General features: G+C 25.2%; 1 protein-coding gene, 1 non-coding gene and 1 pseudogene across 2 annotated transcripts; 2 read left to right on the forward strand and 1 right to left on the reverse strand.

The window, feature by feature from the left end:
- Nucleotides 1-569: 569 nt before the first annotated feature.
- LOC145274389 (small subunit ribosomal RNA) lies at nt 570-972 on the reverse strand. The gene has a single exon (XR_013866645.1). It is a non-coding gene; the product is annotated as a small subunit ribosomal RNA (ribosomal RNA).
- Nucleotides 973-12428: 11456 nt separating this feature from the next.
- Nucleotides 12429-13085, forward strand: LOC145274384 (cytochrome c oxidase subunit 1 pseudogene; annotated as a pseudogene).
- Nucleotides 13086-13165: 80 nt separating this feature from the next.
- LOC145274386 (cytochrome c oxidase subunit 2-like) lies at nt 13166-13780 on the forward strand. Its single transcript, XM_080127450.1, is given in 1 exon segment — nt 13166-13780. A coding segment is annotated over 1 exon segment (585 nt). The 3' UTR covers nt 13751-13780.
- Nucleotides 13781-15345: the final 1565 nt, after the last annotated feature.

A 15345-nucleotide genomic window follows, 5' to 3' on the forward strand; every position in this document is an offset into this window, starting at 1 on the left:
TTTATGGTAAAATAAACTTGAAATAAACAAACAAAATAATTTAAACTACTTATAAAGAAAAGCATTATTAACTCTACTTTAAATATAATTAAATACAAAATATTTCTATAATTAACATGAAGCTTATCCCCCATGATACAAACAATATTAAACAAACCAAATTATTTTAATATTACAATACTTAAATATTCCAAACCAATAAACTAGCTATCCTAAAAAACGATTAACATATCACTACCACTTAACATTAAACATATGACTATACAACGTCAACACATTATATTAAGTAAATCTTTTTAATTCGAGAAAAATTTATATATAAAACTAATATATCGTCAATCCATTATGCAAAAGGTACGAATAATTCATCTACTATAAAAAAATTAAACACTTTTATCCTTCACAGTACTTTAAAAACACTTAATCTATACCTCTAATACTAAATAAATAAAAAATTTGATTTATATGTAAACTTAAAAATAAAAAAATCTACTAAATATTTATATAATAACTTATATTTACTATATCATTCCTACCTTTGTAAGCTACATGATTTTTATTACACATCCCAGAAACAGCTTCCACTACATCTACTATGTTACGACTTATCTTATTTTCCAACAAGAGCGACGGGCGATATGTACGCACTATAAAACCTAATTCATAAAAACTCACTATTATAATATTACTACCAAATCCAACTTCAAAAACCGATTACACAATCTAATCCGATTAAAAATTATAAACTGTAGTTCACTTTATAAACCTTTTCTATTAGCTGCATTTTGACTTGACATAGTAATTTCTTAATTATTAAGTTTCTTACATAATTTTTACAAAATAAACTGATGACAGCAATATACAAACTGATGATTAACCGTTCAAAAAAAAGTAAGTATAAATTGAGGATTATCAAATAAATAAGCAAACTCCTCTGGAAGGATATATAACACCGCCAAGCCTTTTAAGTTTAAAACATTAAAAAGTATAATAATTTTCTATGCCACTTAATATATGTTCACACTACTTAAGTAAAAAAATTTTTAAAATAAAGAATAATAGGGTATCTAATCCTAGTTTTTAATCTTATTTTCAAAGAATATATAATTAGAGTAATATAATTAATAACAATTATTAAATTTTACCTACAATTACTGCCCTAAATTAATCTAAATATTAATAAATCCACTACTTTATTTTACACTATATGAATATAAATTTAAAGCATTAGTATAACCGCAGATGCTGGCACCAATTTAACCACTTTTATATTACATTAACTATATCAAACTCTCATTCATTGTATAATAATAAATACTGCGTAATTTATTCCCATCATTATAATAAAATACTAAAAATGATATTCACATATTTAATTTATATTAAACAAACCAAATACAATAAATAAATAAATAAAACATATATAATTAAACTTAACATATATTAATTTAATAAAAATTTATATTATAACCAAAGCCAAATTACATAATATAATAAGCAAAACTTCTATTTAAACAAATCAAACACTAATATATTATAATTATATTTTTATAAAAATGAAATATATATATATATATATATATATATATATATATATATATATATATATATATATATATATATATATATATATATATATAAGAAATGATATATCATATATGATTTCGGCTCATAATTAGGTGGTAAACACCCTTATATTAAAAACAAACAATAAAAAAAATAAAAACAATTAAATAACAATTAATTATTAGCATCAACCAATGCTCTAAGATAAAAAAAACCATTTTATTTAGACTAAAAACACCTTGACCACCTAAAATCTCAAATCACCCTATGTCTACAATTTTTAGTCTTCTATTAGAGATTTTTTTGAAAACCAATAAAGAAGGATAACAAACAAATCTACTTAAAAATCATATACTTCTATTAATATAGGTTATTACATTTAAATTTAATTTAATAAAACCACCGTCTCAAAGACCAATAGATATAATAACACTAGACACAATTAAAAAAGGAACAAACAACTTTATAAAAATAGGTATATTAATATTCAATTCAAACATCCTAAACATATTCTGAAAAAACCAACCACCTCATAAAGCCCCTAAAACAAGTATACTTATAGCAAAAATTATATTCACATCATTATCAGAAATATTAGTATAAACATGGGACCTATTATTACCTCAAATAATTAAAAAAGAAAAACGTATTCTATATAAGACAGTTAAACACACACCAAACAACCCTAAAAAAAGCATAAATAAATTTATATTGCCTAAAATAAGACCCTCAATAATTAAATCTTTAGAATAAAAACCAGCAAGGAAAGGCATACCGCACAAAGCCATATTAGCCACATTTAAAAATATACAAGTAACAGGCAATAAACTAGAAACATTATTAATCTGGCGTATATCTTGATTTCCTATAAAACAATGAATAATATTACCACCGCACATAAATAACAAAGCCTTAAACATAGCATGAGTATATAAATGAAATAAAGCCATCATAGGTATATTTAATCTTAAAGATATTATTATCACCCCTAATTGACTAAGAGTAGATAATGCAATAATTTTCTTTATATCATATTCATATAAGGCACAAACCCCAGATATAATAGTAGTTATAATAGAAATATAAAACATAAATACACTAAACCAATAATAAACAATTAAATAATTAAAAAAACGAATAAATAAATATACCCCAGCAGTAACTAAAGTAGAAGAATGAACTAGAGCAGAAACAGGGGTAGGGGCAGCTATAGCCGCAGGAAGCCAACTTCTAAAAGGAATCTGAGCACTTTTAGTTATACCAGCAACCATAATAAAAAAATTTACTAGCTCAAAACCAGTAAAATCCCAAAAACACAACACATTTCAATGACCTAAAACCAATAAAACTGAAATTGAAACCAAAATAAAACAATCACCAATACGATTCATTAAAACAGTCAACATTCCAGCAGCTAAAGACTTGCTATTTTGATAATAAATAACAAGACAAAAAGATACCAACCCTAAACCATCCCAACCAAGCAATAAAGAAACTAACCTAGGAATAAAAATCAAAAAATTTATAGACAAAACAAACAACATAACTATAATACTAAAACGAAAATAATTCAAATCCCCTTTTATATAAGACAAACTAAAAACCATGACACACCCAGAAATAAAACAAACTAACCCCCTAAAACTACATCTAACCCAATCCAATATTAAATCAAACCTGACTCTTCTACTTATACAATTAAACAACTCTCACCTAAAAATAAAACAAACATTATTCAAACACAAATAAATTATCATTAAACTTATTACAAAAAAGGAGAAAAATAAAAACACCCTAAAACTTAATTCAACACCAATTAATCCAAACATAGTAAAATAACGTCAAAAAACACTATCTGTAAAACCACAATTTACTATTTTTATTTAAACTAATTTTACTAAAATAATAAAGGAATAAAAATTCATTTTTGGGGTATGAACCCAACAGCTTATACTTTAGCTTACTCTATTAAATTATGAGAAAGTATGTACTTATTCATAGATTTACAATCTACCGACTTAAATCGACCACCTCATATATTTAACTAAATATAAAATTATTTCATTTATATAAATAGTTTTATATAAACATAATAATAAAGATAATAATATAAACTATTAAGTGGCTGAACATTAAGCACTAGACTTTTAATCTAGAAAATGATTTTAAATTAATCCTTAATATAAATGATAGTTGATATCTTTTCTTCCTTTGACGACCACAACTCTACATTATTTTCAGCACACATACTCACTTGACTTTTATCACTATGATCTTTATTCTTTATTAATTCATCTTATTGAGTAAACCCATCAAATATAAATAACCTAATATCATTACCAAAACAAGCAATCAATATCCAAATTACACGATCTTACAGAATAAATATAGGAGGATTTAGATTAATAATTTCATCACTATTCATCACCATTATTAACTTTAATATACTAGGACTATTACCATATGTTTTTAGCACAACTAGACATTTAGCTATAACGTTTGTCTTAGCACTACCTTTATGACTATCTTTAATTATATCATCTTACATAAACAACCCATATTCAAGACTAGCTTCAATACTACCTTTAGGGACCCCAACATTTTTAATTCCATTCCTACCAGTAATTGAATCATTAAGAATTCTAGTTCGACCTATCACCCTATCTATTCGATTAGCAGCCAATATTAGAGCAGGTCATATTATTTTAACACTAATCGGCGATTACCTAACTGTATCAATAATATCATCTTCATACATTATCTCCTCAACAGTACTACTCATCCAAACAGGGTATTTCATTTTCGAAATTGGAATTGGTATTATTCAAGGATATATTTTCTCACTACTAATCACTCTATATACTGATGATCACCAATAATTAAACTTAATTTATTAAAAAATAACCACAAATATTTATTTACTATTTACCGCTTGTTTGTTAAATCTGTCTAAAAAATAAAACTTAACCTTTACAGTATATATTTAAAACAAAGCAATAAATATATATATAAATAAATTTATATATATATATAATACACGATATTAAATTTAAACAAGCTTACACGACACATCCCGAGGTCTTCCATTATTAAAATCCCCTTGCTTAATGGCGCCGTGTATATAATTCACTCTAAACATCCCTTGAGCACATATCTTCAAGTATCCAGTTATCCCGCGATACAATAAATAATAAATAAATACGGTTTTAATTTAAATATGCAGATAAACCCTCTTTTAAACAAAAACAACAAACCAATTAAACATATATTTATAAAAATTGTATTAACAACAACAAAAAAAAACTAAATAAGCAATTTTTTCAACAATTATACAAATAAATTTTAAATATAAAAATGCATTTTAACGATTATATTCAAATAAATTATTTTAAATTTAAATATATATTTCAACAACTATACCAAAAAAAATTATTTTTTCTCCTTTTTTTAAGATAAAACTTATTTCAATATTATTAAATAAAAATCTCTTTCCTTGAGATGATAACCAATTTACACCTATTTATTTATATTTACCGCTTGTTTGTTAAATCTGTCTACTAAAAAAATAAAAATAAACAACAAATAACCACAAATATTTATTTACTATTTACCGCTTGTTTGTTAAATCTGTCTAAAAAATAAAACTTAACCTTTACAGTATATATTTAAAACAAAGCAATAAATATATATATAAATAAATTTATATATATATATAATACACGATATTAAATTTAAACAAGCTTACACGACACATCCCGAGGTCTTCCATTATTAAAATCCCCTTGCTTAATGGCGCCGTGTATATAATTCACTCTAAACATCCCTTGAGCACATATCTTCAAGTATCCAGTTATCCCGCGATACAATAAATAATAAATAAATACGGTTTTAATTTAAATATGCAGATAAACCCTCTTTTAAACAAAAACAACAAACCAATTAAACATATATTTATAAAAATTGTATTAACAACAACAAAAAAAAACTAAATAAGCAATTTTTTCAACAATTATACAAATAAATTTTAAATATAAAAATGCATTTTAACGATTATATTCAAATAAATTATTTTAAATTTAAATATATATTTCAACAACTATACCAAAAAAAATTATTTTTTCTCCTTTTTTTAAGATAAAACTTATTTCAATATTATTAAATAAAAATCTCTTTCCTTGAGATGATAACCAATTTACACCTATTTATTTATATTTACCGCTTGTTTGTTAAATCTGTCTACTAAAAAAATAAAAATAAACAACAAATAACCACAAATATTTATTTACTATTTACCGCTTGTTTGTTAAATCTGTCTAAAAAATAAAACTTAACCTTTACAGTATATATTTAAAACAAAGCAATAAATATATATATAAATAAATTTATATATATATATAATACACGATATTAAATTTAAACAAGCTTACACGACACATCCCGAGGTCTTCCATTATTAAAATCCCCTTGCTTAATGGCGCCGTGTATATAATTCACTCTAAACATCCCTTGAGCACATATCTTCAAGTATCCAGTTATCCCGCGATACAATAAATAATAAATAAATACGGTTTTAATTTAAATATGCAGATAAACCCTCTTTTAAACAAAAACAACAAACCAATTAAACATATATTTATAAAAATTGTATTAACAACAACAAAAAAAAACTAAATAAGCAATTTTTTCAACAATTATACAAATAAATTTTAAATATAAAAATGCATTTTAACGATTATATTCAAATAAATTATTTTAAATTTAAATATATATTTCAACAACTATACCAAAAAAAATTATTTTTTCTCCTTTTTTTAAGATAAAACTTATTTCAATATTATTAAATAAAAATCTCTTTCCTTGAGATGATAACCAATTTACACCTATTTATTTATATTTACCGCTTGTTTGTTAAATCTGTCTACTAAAAAAATAAAAATAAACAACAAATAACCACAAATATTTATTTACTATTTACCGCTTGTTTGTTAAATCTGTCTAAAAAATAAAACTTAACCTTTACAGTATATATTTAAAACAAAGCAATAAATATATATATAAATAAATTTATATATATATATAATACACGATATTAAATTTAAACAAGCTTACACGACACATCCCGAGGTCTTCCATTATTAAAATCCCCTTGCTTAATGGCGCCGTGTATATAATTCACTCTAAACATCCCTTGAGCACATATCTTCAAGTATCCAGTTATCCCGCGATACAATAAATAATAAATAAATACGGTTTTAATTTAAATATGCAGATAAACCCTCTTTTAAACAAAAACAACAAACCAATTAAACATATATTTATAAAAATTGTATTAACAACAACAAAAAAAAAACTAAATAAGCAATTTTTTCAACAATTATACAAATAAATTTTAAATATAAAAATGCATTTTAACGATTATATTCAAATAAATTATTTTAAATTTAAATATATATTTCAACAACTATACCAAAAAAAATTATTTTTTCTCCTTTTTTTAAGATAAAACTTATTTCAATATTATTAAATAAAAATCTCTTTCCTTGAGATGATAACCAATTTACACCTATTTATTTATATTTACCGCTTGTTTGTTAAATCTGTCTACTAAAAAAATAAAAATAAACAACAAATAACCACAAATATTTATTTACTATTTACCGCTTGTTTGTTAAATCTGTCTAAAAAATAAAACTTAACCTTTACAGTATATATTTAAAACAAAGCAATAAATATATATATAAATAAATTTATATATATATATAATACACGATATTAAATTTAAACAAGCTTACACGACACATCCCGAGGTCTTCCATTATTAAAATCCCCTTGCTTAATGGCGCCGTGTATATAATTCACTCTAAACATCCCTTGAGCACATATCTTCAAGTATCCAGTTATCCCGCGATACAATAAATAATAAATAAATACGGTTTTAATTTAAATATGCAGATAAACCCTCTTTTAAACAAAAACAACAAACCAATTAAACATATATTTATAAAAATTGTATTAACAACAACAAAAAAAAAACTAAATAAGCAATTTTTTCAACAATTATACAAATAAATTTTAAATATAAAAATGCATTTTAACGATTATATTCAAATAAATTATTTTAAATTTAAATATATATTTCAACAACTATACCAAAAAAAATTATTTTTTCTCCTTTTTTTAAGATAAAACTTATTTCAATATTATTAAATAAAAATCTCTTTCCTTGAGATGATAACCAATTTACACCTATTTATTTATATTTACCGCTTGTTTGTTAAATCTGTCTACTAAAAAAATAAAAATAAACAACAAATAACCACAAATATTTATTTACTATTTACCGCTTGTTTGTTAAATCTGTCTAAAAAATAAAACTTAACCTTTACAGTATATATTTAAAACAAAGCAATAAATATATATATAAATAAATTTATATATATATATAATACACGATATTAAATTTAAACAAGCTTACACGACACATCCCGAGGTCTTCCATTATTAAAATCCCCTTGCTTAATGGCGCCGTGTATATAATTCACTCTAAACATCCCTTGAGCACATATCTTCAAGTATCCAGTTATCCCGCGATACAATAAATAATAAATAAATACGGTTTTAATTTAAATATGCAGATAAACCCTCTTTTAAACAAAAACAACAAACCAATTAAACATATATTTATAAAAATTGTATTAACAACAACAAAAAAAACTAAATAAGCAATTTTTTCAACAATTATACAAATAAATTTTAAATATAAAAATGCATTTTAACGATTATATTCAAATAAATTATTTTAAATTTAAATATATATTTCAACAACTATACCAAAAAAAATTATTTTTTCTCCTTTTTTTAAGATAAAACTTATTTCAATATTATTAAATAAAAATCTCTTTCCTTGAGATGATAACCAATTTACACCTATTTATTTATATTTACCGCTTGTTTGTTAAATCTGTCTACTAAAAAAATAAAAATAAACAACAAATAACCACAAATATTTATTTACTATTTACCGCTTGTTTGTTAAATCTGTCTAAAAAATAAAACTTAACCTTTACAGTATATATTTAAAACAAAGCAATAAATATATATATATAAATAAATTTATATATATATATAATACACGATATTAAATTTAAACAAGCTTACACGACACATCCCGAGGTCTTCCATTATTAAAATCCCCTTGCTTAATGGCGCCGTGTATATAATTCACTCTAAACATCCCTTGAGCACATATCTTCAAGTATCCAGTTATCCCGCGATACAATAAATAATAAATAAATACGGTTTTAATTTAAATATGCAGATAAACCCTCTTTTAAACAAAAATTATAACTCTTTATACACCTTTACCTGTGCCTATATATGACTCCCCTCTTTAAATAAAACTATTTCAATCTTATTAAATAAATTCTTCTTAATTCATAAAAAAAATTAATATATATGAAAATATATATATATATATATATATATATATATATATATATATATATATATATATATATATATATATATATATATATATATATATATATATATATATGACTCGAAATCCTTTTCACCTTGTTGAATTTAGTCCTTGACCTCTAACAGGGTCATTAGGGGCTATATTCCTAACTGTTGGATTAACATCATGATTCCATAACCAAAACACATATACCATAATTATTGGTTTAATTTTAATTCTAATAACAATATTCCAATGATGACGGGATATTATTCGAGAAAGAACTTTTCAAGGATTCCATACAATAAAAGTGTCATTAGGAATACGAATAGGAATAATTCTATTTATTACATCAGAAGTTTGTTTTTTTGTTGCCTTTTTTTGAGCTTATTTTCACAGTAGATTAGCTCCCAACACAGAAATTGGAGCCTGTTGACCTCCTGTCTATGTTAACCCTTTAAATCCTTTCCAGGTACCTTTATTAAATACAGCAATCTTATTAGCATCAGGTGTAACAGTGACATGAGCCCATCACTCTTTAATATTTGGTAACTATAAAGACTCAATCCAAGCTATAGCCCTTACTGTCACTTTAGGAACATACTTTACTATTCTACAAGCAGAAGAATATATAGAAGCCTCTTTCTCAATTTCAGATAGTGTTTATGGCTCTACTTTTTTTGTTGCAACAGGATTTCACGGTCTCCATGTAATTATTGGTTCATTATTTTTAATTACATGTTTAATACGTATTATTTACCATCACTTCTCAACCGACCATCATTTTGGCTTCGAAGCAGCAGCATGATACTGACATTTTGTAGATGTTGTGTGATTAATTTTATACACATGTATTTACTGATGAGGATCATAAATATTTAAATAGGTATTATACTTTATATAGAAGATATGATTTGCATTCATAAAGAAAGATATTATCTTTTATACCACATAAACAGTGAAAAGCCAAAAAGAGGCATTTAACTGTTAATTAAAAAACTGTAATATTTATTACTTCGCTGGCCAAACACTGCGCCGGTATGAACGGATTATATTGATGTTATAAATTATAAGGTATCCCTTCTGTGTTTATGTTAACTTTTATAATCTACGCTATTATTTTAATTATTCTAAATATATTTTTACTCATTTTAGGTTTAACAATTAATAAGCGATCCTATAAAGACCGAGAAAAAAACTCCCCCTTCGAATGTGGGTTTGATCCCTCAATCCACACTCGAGCCCCCTTCTCTATGCGATTCTTTTTATTGGCTGTTATTTTCTTAATCTTTGATGTAGAAATCATCTTATTAATACCTTTAACTATACATATTATAAACTCAAATACATATTGGCCTATAATAAGATCCGTAATATTTTTAATTATTTTACTCCTGGGCTTAATTCATGAATGAAACCAAGGATCTCTTAATTGATTAAAATAAAGGTAATTAAGGTAATAAAATAAGGCTGCTAACTTTATTTTGAGCAACTCGAAATTGTTCTACCTTTTATGAATAATAAATTTTTTCCATCTAATTTTTTATTTATATCTATCATAATCTTAGGGACACTAATTTCTCTATCATCCTCTCACTGATTAACTATGTGAATAGGTTTAGAACTTAATTTAATGAGATTTTTACCTTTAATAAATATTAAAGGTAAAATACTAGAAGCTGAAGCATCAATAAAATATTTTATTATCCAAAGAATAAGATCTAGAGTATTAATTTTCGGTTCTATTATAATATATATCTATAATTTATCATGGTATACCATATTTAATAATATAGTAACTAACTTAATTCTTTTATCCTTAGTACTTAAACTTGGGGGGGCTCCTATGCATTTTTGGTTACCTAATATTAGAAAACAAATATCATGAAGAATTCTATTTATGTTACTAACATGGCAAAAATTAGCCCCTTTATTTATACTAAGCTTAGTTAACTCTAACTTTACCTTAATTATAATTATCTCTATATTATCTACATTAATTGGTAGTATAATAGCACTTAACCAAACCAACTTACAATTAATTATTACATATTCTTCAATTTCTCATTTAGGTTGAATAACATCAATAATCTTAATTAACAACTCACTAACATTATTTTATTTTATTAATTATATTATCATCTCTATCCCTTTAATACATTTAATTAGCTCAGAAATTGGGAATCATATATTTATATTAACTCAAAAAAATAATATTAATAATATAATTATCATTTCCATAATTTTATCTTTGGCGGGACTACCACCATTATTGGGTTTTATATCTAAATTAATTATATTAATTTTTATAGTAAATATAAAGCTATTTATCTTATGTTTATTTCTTTTACTGGGAACTTTAATTAGCTTATATTTTTATTTAAATTTATCGTTAATACTAATAATTAAATCATACTCCATATTTAAAACAAATAAAAATATCAAAAATTACAAATCATTTATCTCACTAAATTTAATAAGAAGTTTTATTATTTACCCAATTATCACCATATTTATTTAATTTATGCGATGGTTATTCTCAACAAATCACAAAGATATTGGTACTTTATATTTTATTTTTGGTATCTGATCTGGTTTATTAGGGACCTCCTTAAGTCTAATAATTCGAACTGAATTAGGTAAACCAGGTTCATTATTAAATGATGACCAACTATATAATGTAGTTGTAACCGCACACGGTTTTGTTATAATCTTCTTTTTAGTAATACCTATTATAATTGGCGGATTTGGTAACTGATTAGTTCCTTTAATATTAGGGGCCCCTGATATGGCTTTCCCTCGTATAAATAATATAAGATTTTGATTATTACCTCCATCACTTACATTACTTCTAGCCTCGTCAGCTGTAGAAAGAGGTGCAGGTACAGGATGGACTGTTTACCCTCCATTATCCAGAAACATTTCACATGCAGGACCTTCTGTAGATCTGGCTATTTTTTCACTTCACTTAGCGGGAGTGTCCTCTATTTTAGGCGCAATTAACTTTATTACAACTATTATAAATATACGTTGAGAAGGGCTACAAATAGAACGGCTACCTTTATTTGTCTGATCGGTTTTTATTACAGCTATTTTACTACTTCTATCTTTACCTGTTTTAGCCGGGGCAATTACAATACTATTAACTGATCGAAATTTTAATACTACTTTTTTTGACCCCAGAGGAGGGGGAGATCCTATTTTATATCAACACTTATTCTGATTCTTTGGGCACCCCGAAGTTTACATTTTAATCTTACCAGCATTTGGTATTATCTCACATATTGTCTCCCACCACTCTCTTAAAAAAGAAATTTTCGGTGCTTTAGGTATAATTTACGCAATACTATCTATTGGATTATTAGGATTTATTGTGTGAGCCCACCACATATTCACTGTTGGTATGGATGTAGATACCCGAGCATATTTCACCTCAGCAACTATAATTATTGCAATTCCCACAGGAATTAAAGTTTTTAGTTGACTCGCCACAATCTATGGGTCCCCTGTAAAATATAATACACCCATATTATGAGCTATAGGTTTTATTTTTTTATTCACCTTGGGGGGACTTACTGGTATTATTTTATCAAATTCTTCTTTAGATATTATACTCCATGACACTTATTATGTAGTGGCTCACTTTCACTATGTTTTATCTATGGGAGCTGTTTTTGCTTTATTTGGGGGTTTCAATCACTGATACCCCCTAATCACAGGTTTAACTCTAAACCAAAAATGAACAAAAGCTCATTTTCTAACAATATTTTTAGGAGTGAATTTAACCTTTTTTCCTCAACACTTTTTAGGATTAGCTGGCATGCCTCGCCGGTATTCTGATTACCCGGACTGTTACACAAAATGAAACATAGTATCTTCAATAGGGTCTATATTATCATTAACAAGTGTTTTATTTTTCATTTTTATCGTATGAGAAAGATTAATTTCACAACGTACAATTGTCTGATCGAACCATTTAACCACATCTTTAGAATGAGATAATCGATTACCGGTTGATTTCCATAGATTATCAGAAACAGGAGCATTATATATTTAATTATGACCTATTGAGGACAATTAGGATTTCAAGACGCTTGTTCTCCTTTAATAGAACAAATCATCTTTTTTCATGATCACGCTATGTTTGCTATTATAATAGTCCTAACTATAGTAATATACATATCATTTATTTTAATAACTAATAAATTTTCATGTTTAAATATCACCGAAAGACAAAAAATCGAAACTATTTGAACAGTAGCCCCCGCCCTAATTTTAATTTTCTTGGCCTTACCTTCTTTACGGTTATTGTATTTACTAGATGAAACAAACCAACCTTTAATCACAATTAAATCAATAGGTCACCAATGATACTGAAGTTATGAATACTCAGACTTCATAGACATCGAATTCGATTCTTACATAATCCCAACAAATGACTTAAATTTAGGACAATTCCGTTTATTAGAGACAGATCATCATCTAATTCTTCCCATAAAAACAAACACTCGTGTAATTGTCTCATCGGCAGATGTAATCCACTCATGAACTGTCCCATCCCTGGGTGTGAAAGTAGACGCAATTCCTGGACGATTAAATCAACTAATACTATACCCTAATCGTCCAGGAATTTACTATGGACAATGCTCAGAGATTTGCGGAGCAAATCACTCATTTATGCCAATCACATTAGAAATTGTTAATATAAAATATTTTATTAAATGATTAAATTCAATAATAGAAAATTAATGAAAAGTTAGTTAATTTATAACGTAAAATTGTCAATTTTAAATCACTAATTTATTAGTACTTTTCTATGCCACAACTATCTCCCATTAATTGACTATTTCTTTTCTTAATATTTTGATCTATTTTAATAATTAACACATCTATCATATGATGAAATACAAATAACCTTTATATATTTAATAAAACCAAAATAACTAAATTAAATATTAAATACAATTGATAATATAACGTGATATGTATAATTTATAGATAATGTTATAATAGTTTAATTAAAACCTTGGTCTTGTAAACCAAAATTAGATTTATATCTTTATAATTTATATCTTAATAATCTAAAATATAAAGTCATAATAAATCTAAAAAAGGACGGACTAAAAATACAAAAAATCATATTACCCTGAAAACTTGACCAATAATTTCATAGGGATACTCCACAGGACAACCTCCAATCCATGTTAACAAAAAAAAACAACCAATTATCAACCAAAAATTTAATTGTATAAACAAATTATAACCACAACCACGACAACCTTTGATATGTAAAAAAGGTAAAAAAAATAAAACACAAATAGATATGACCAAACTCACTACACCCCCTAATTTACTAGGAATAGAACGTAAAATAGCATAAGCAAATAAAAAATATCATTCAGGTTTAATATGCAAAGGCGTTAATAGAGGATTTGCAGGAATATAATTTTCTGAATCACCTAAAATATTAGGAAATAATATCCTAATTTCAATTAATAATAATAATATAATAAAAAACCCGAATAAATCTTTATAACTATAATACTGATGAAAAGGAATTTTATCTAAATTAGAGTTAATCCCCAAAGGATTATTTCTACCCCCTTGATGTAAAAACAAAAAATGTAAACCTACTATACCAATTAAAACAAAAGGTAATAAAAAGTGAAAACAAAAAAAACGACTAAGAGTGGCATTATCAACAGAAAACCCTCCTCAAATTCAATAAACAATTATTTCACCCACATAAGGAATAGCCGAAACCAAATTAGTAATTACTGTCGCACCCCAAAAAGACATTTGACCTCAAGGCAGCACATAACCAACAAAAGCTGTTCCTATAACCAAAAACAATAAAACTACTCCAATATTCCAAGTTTCCATTATTATATATGAACCATAATAAATACCACGAGCAACATGAAAATATAAACAAATAAAAAAAAAAGAAGCCCCATTTGCATGGATATAACGAAGAACTCAACCATAATTCACATCACGCATGATGTGAATTACAGAGTCAAAAGCCATTTCAATACAAGAAGTATAATGTATAGCTAAAAATAAACCCCTAACAATTTGAATTACCAAACATAAACCTAATAAAGAACCAAAATTTCACCATACAGATAAATTAACGGGAGCAGGTAAATCAATTAAACTACCATTTACAATTTTTAAAACAGGATGACTTTTACGTAAAGAACTAAGCATAACTATTTAAATTTAAAAACACGAAGTGGCCCTTCACAATAATAGCAAATTTTTACAACACTAATTAGTACAAATAACAAAATAAAACCTAACAACAAATAACAAAA

This window comes from Euprymna scolopes, unplaced genomic scaffold, assembly GCF_053919585.1.
Source record: "Euprymna scolopes isolate OS-2025 unplaced genomic scaffold, ASM5391958v1 sca377, whole genome shotgun sequence".
NCBI lineage: Eukaryota > Metazoa > Mollusca > Cephalopoda > Sepiida > Sepiolidae > Euprymna > Euprymna scolopes.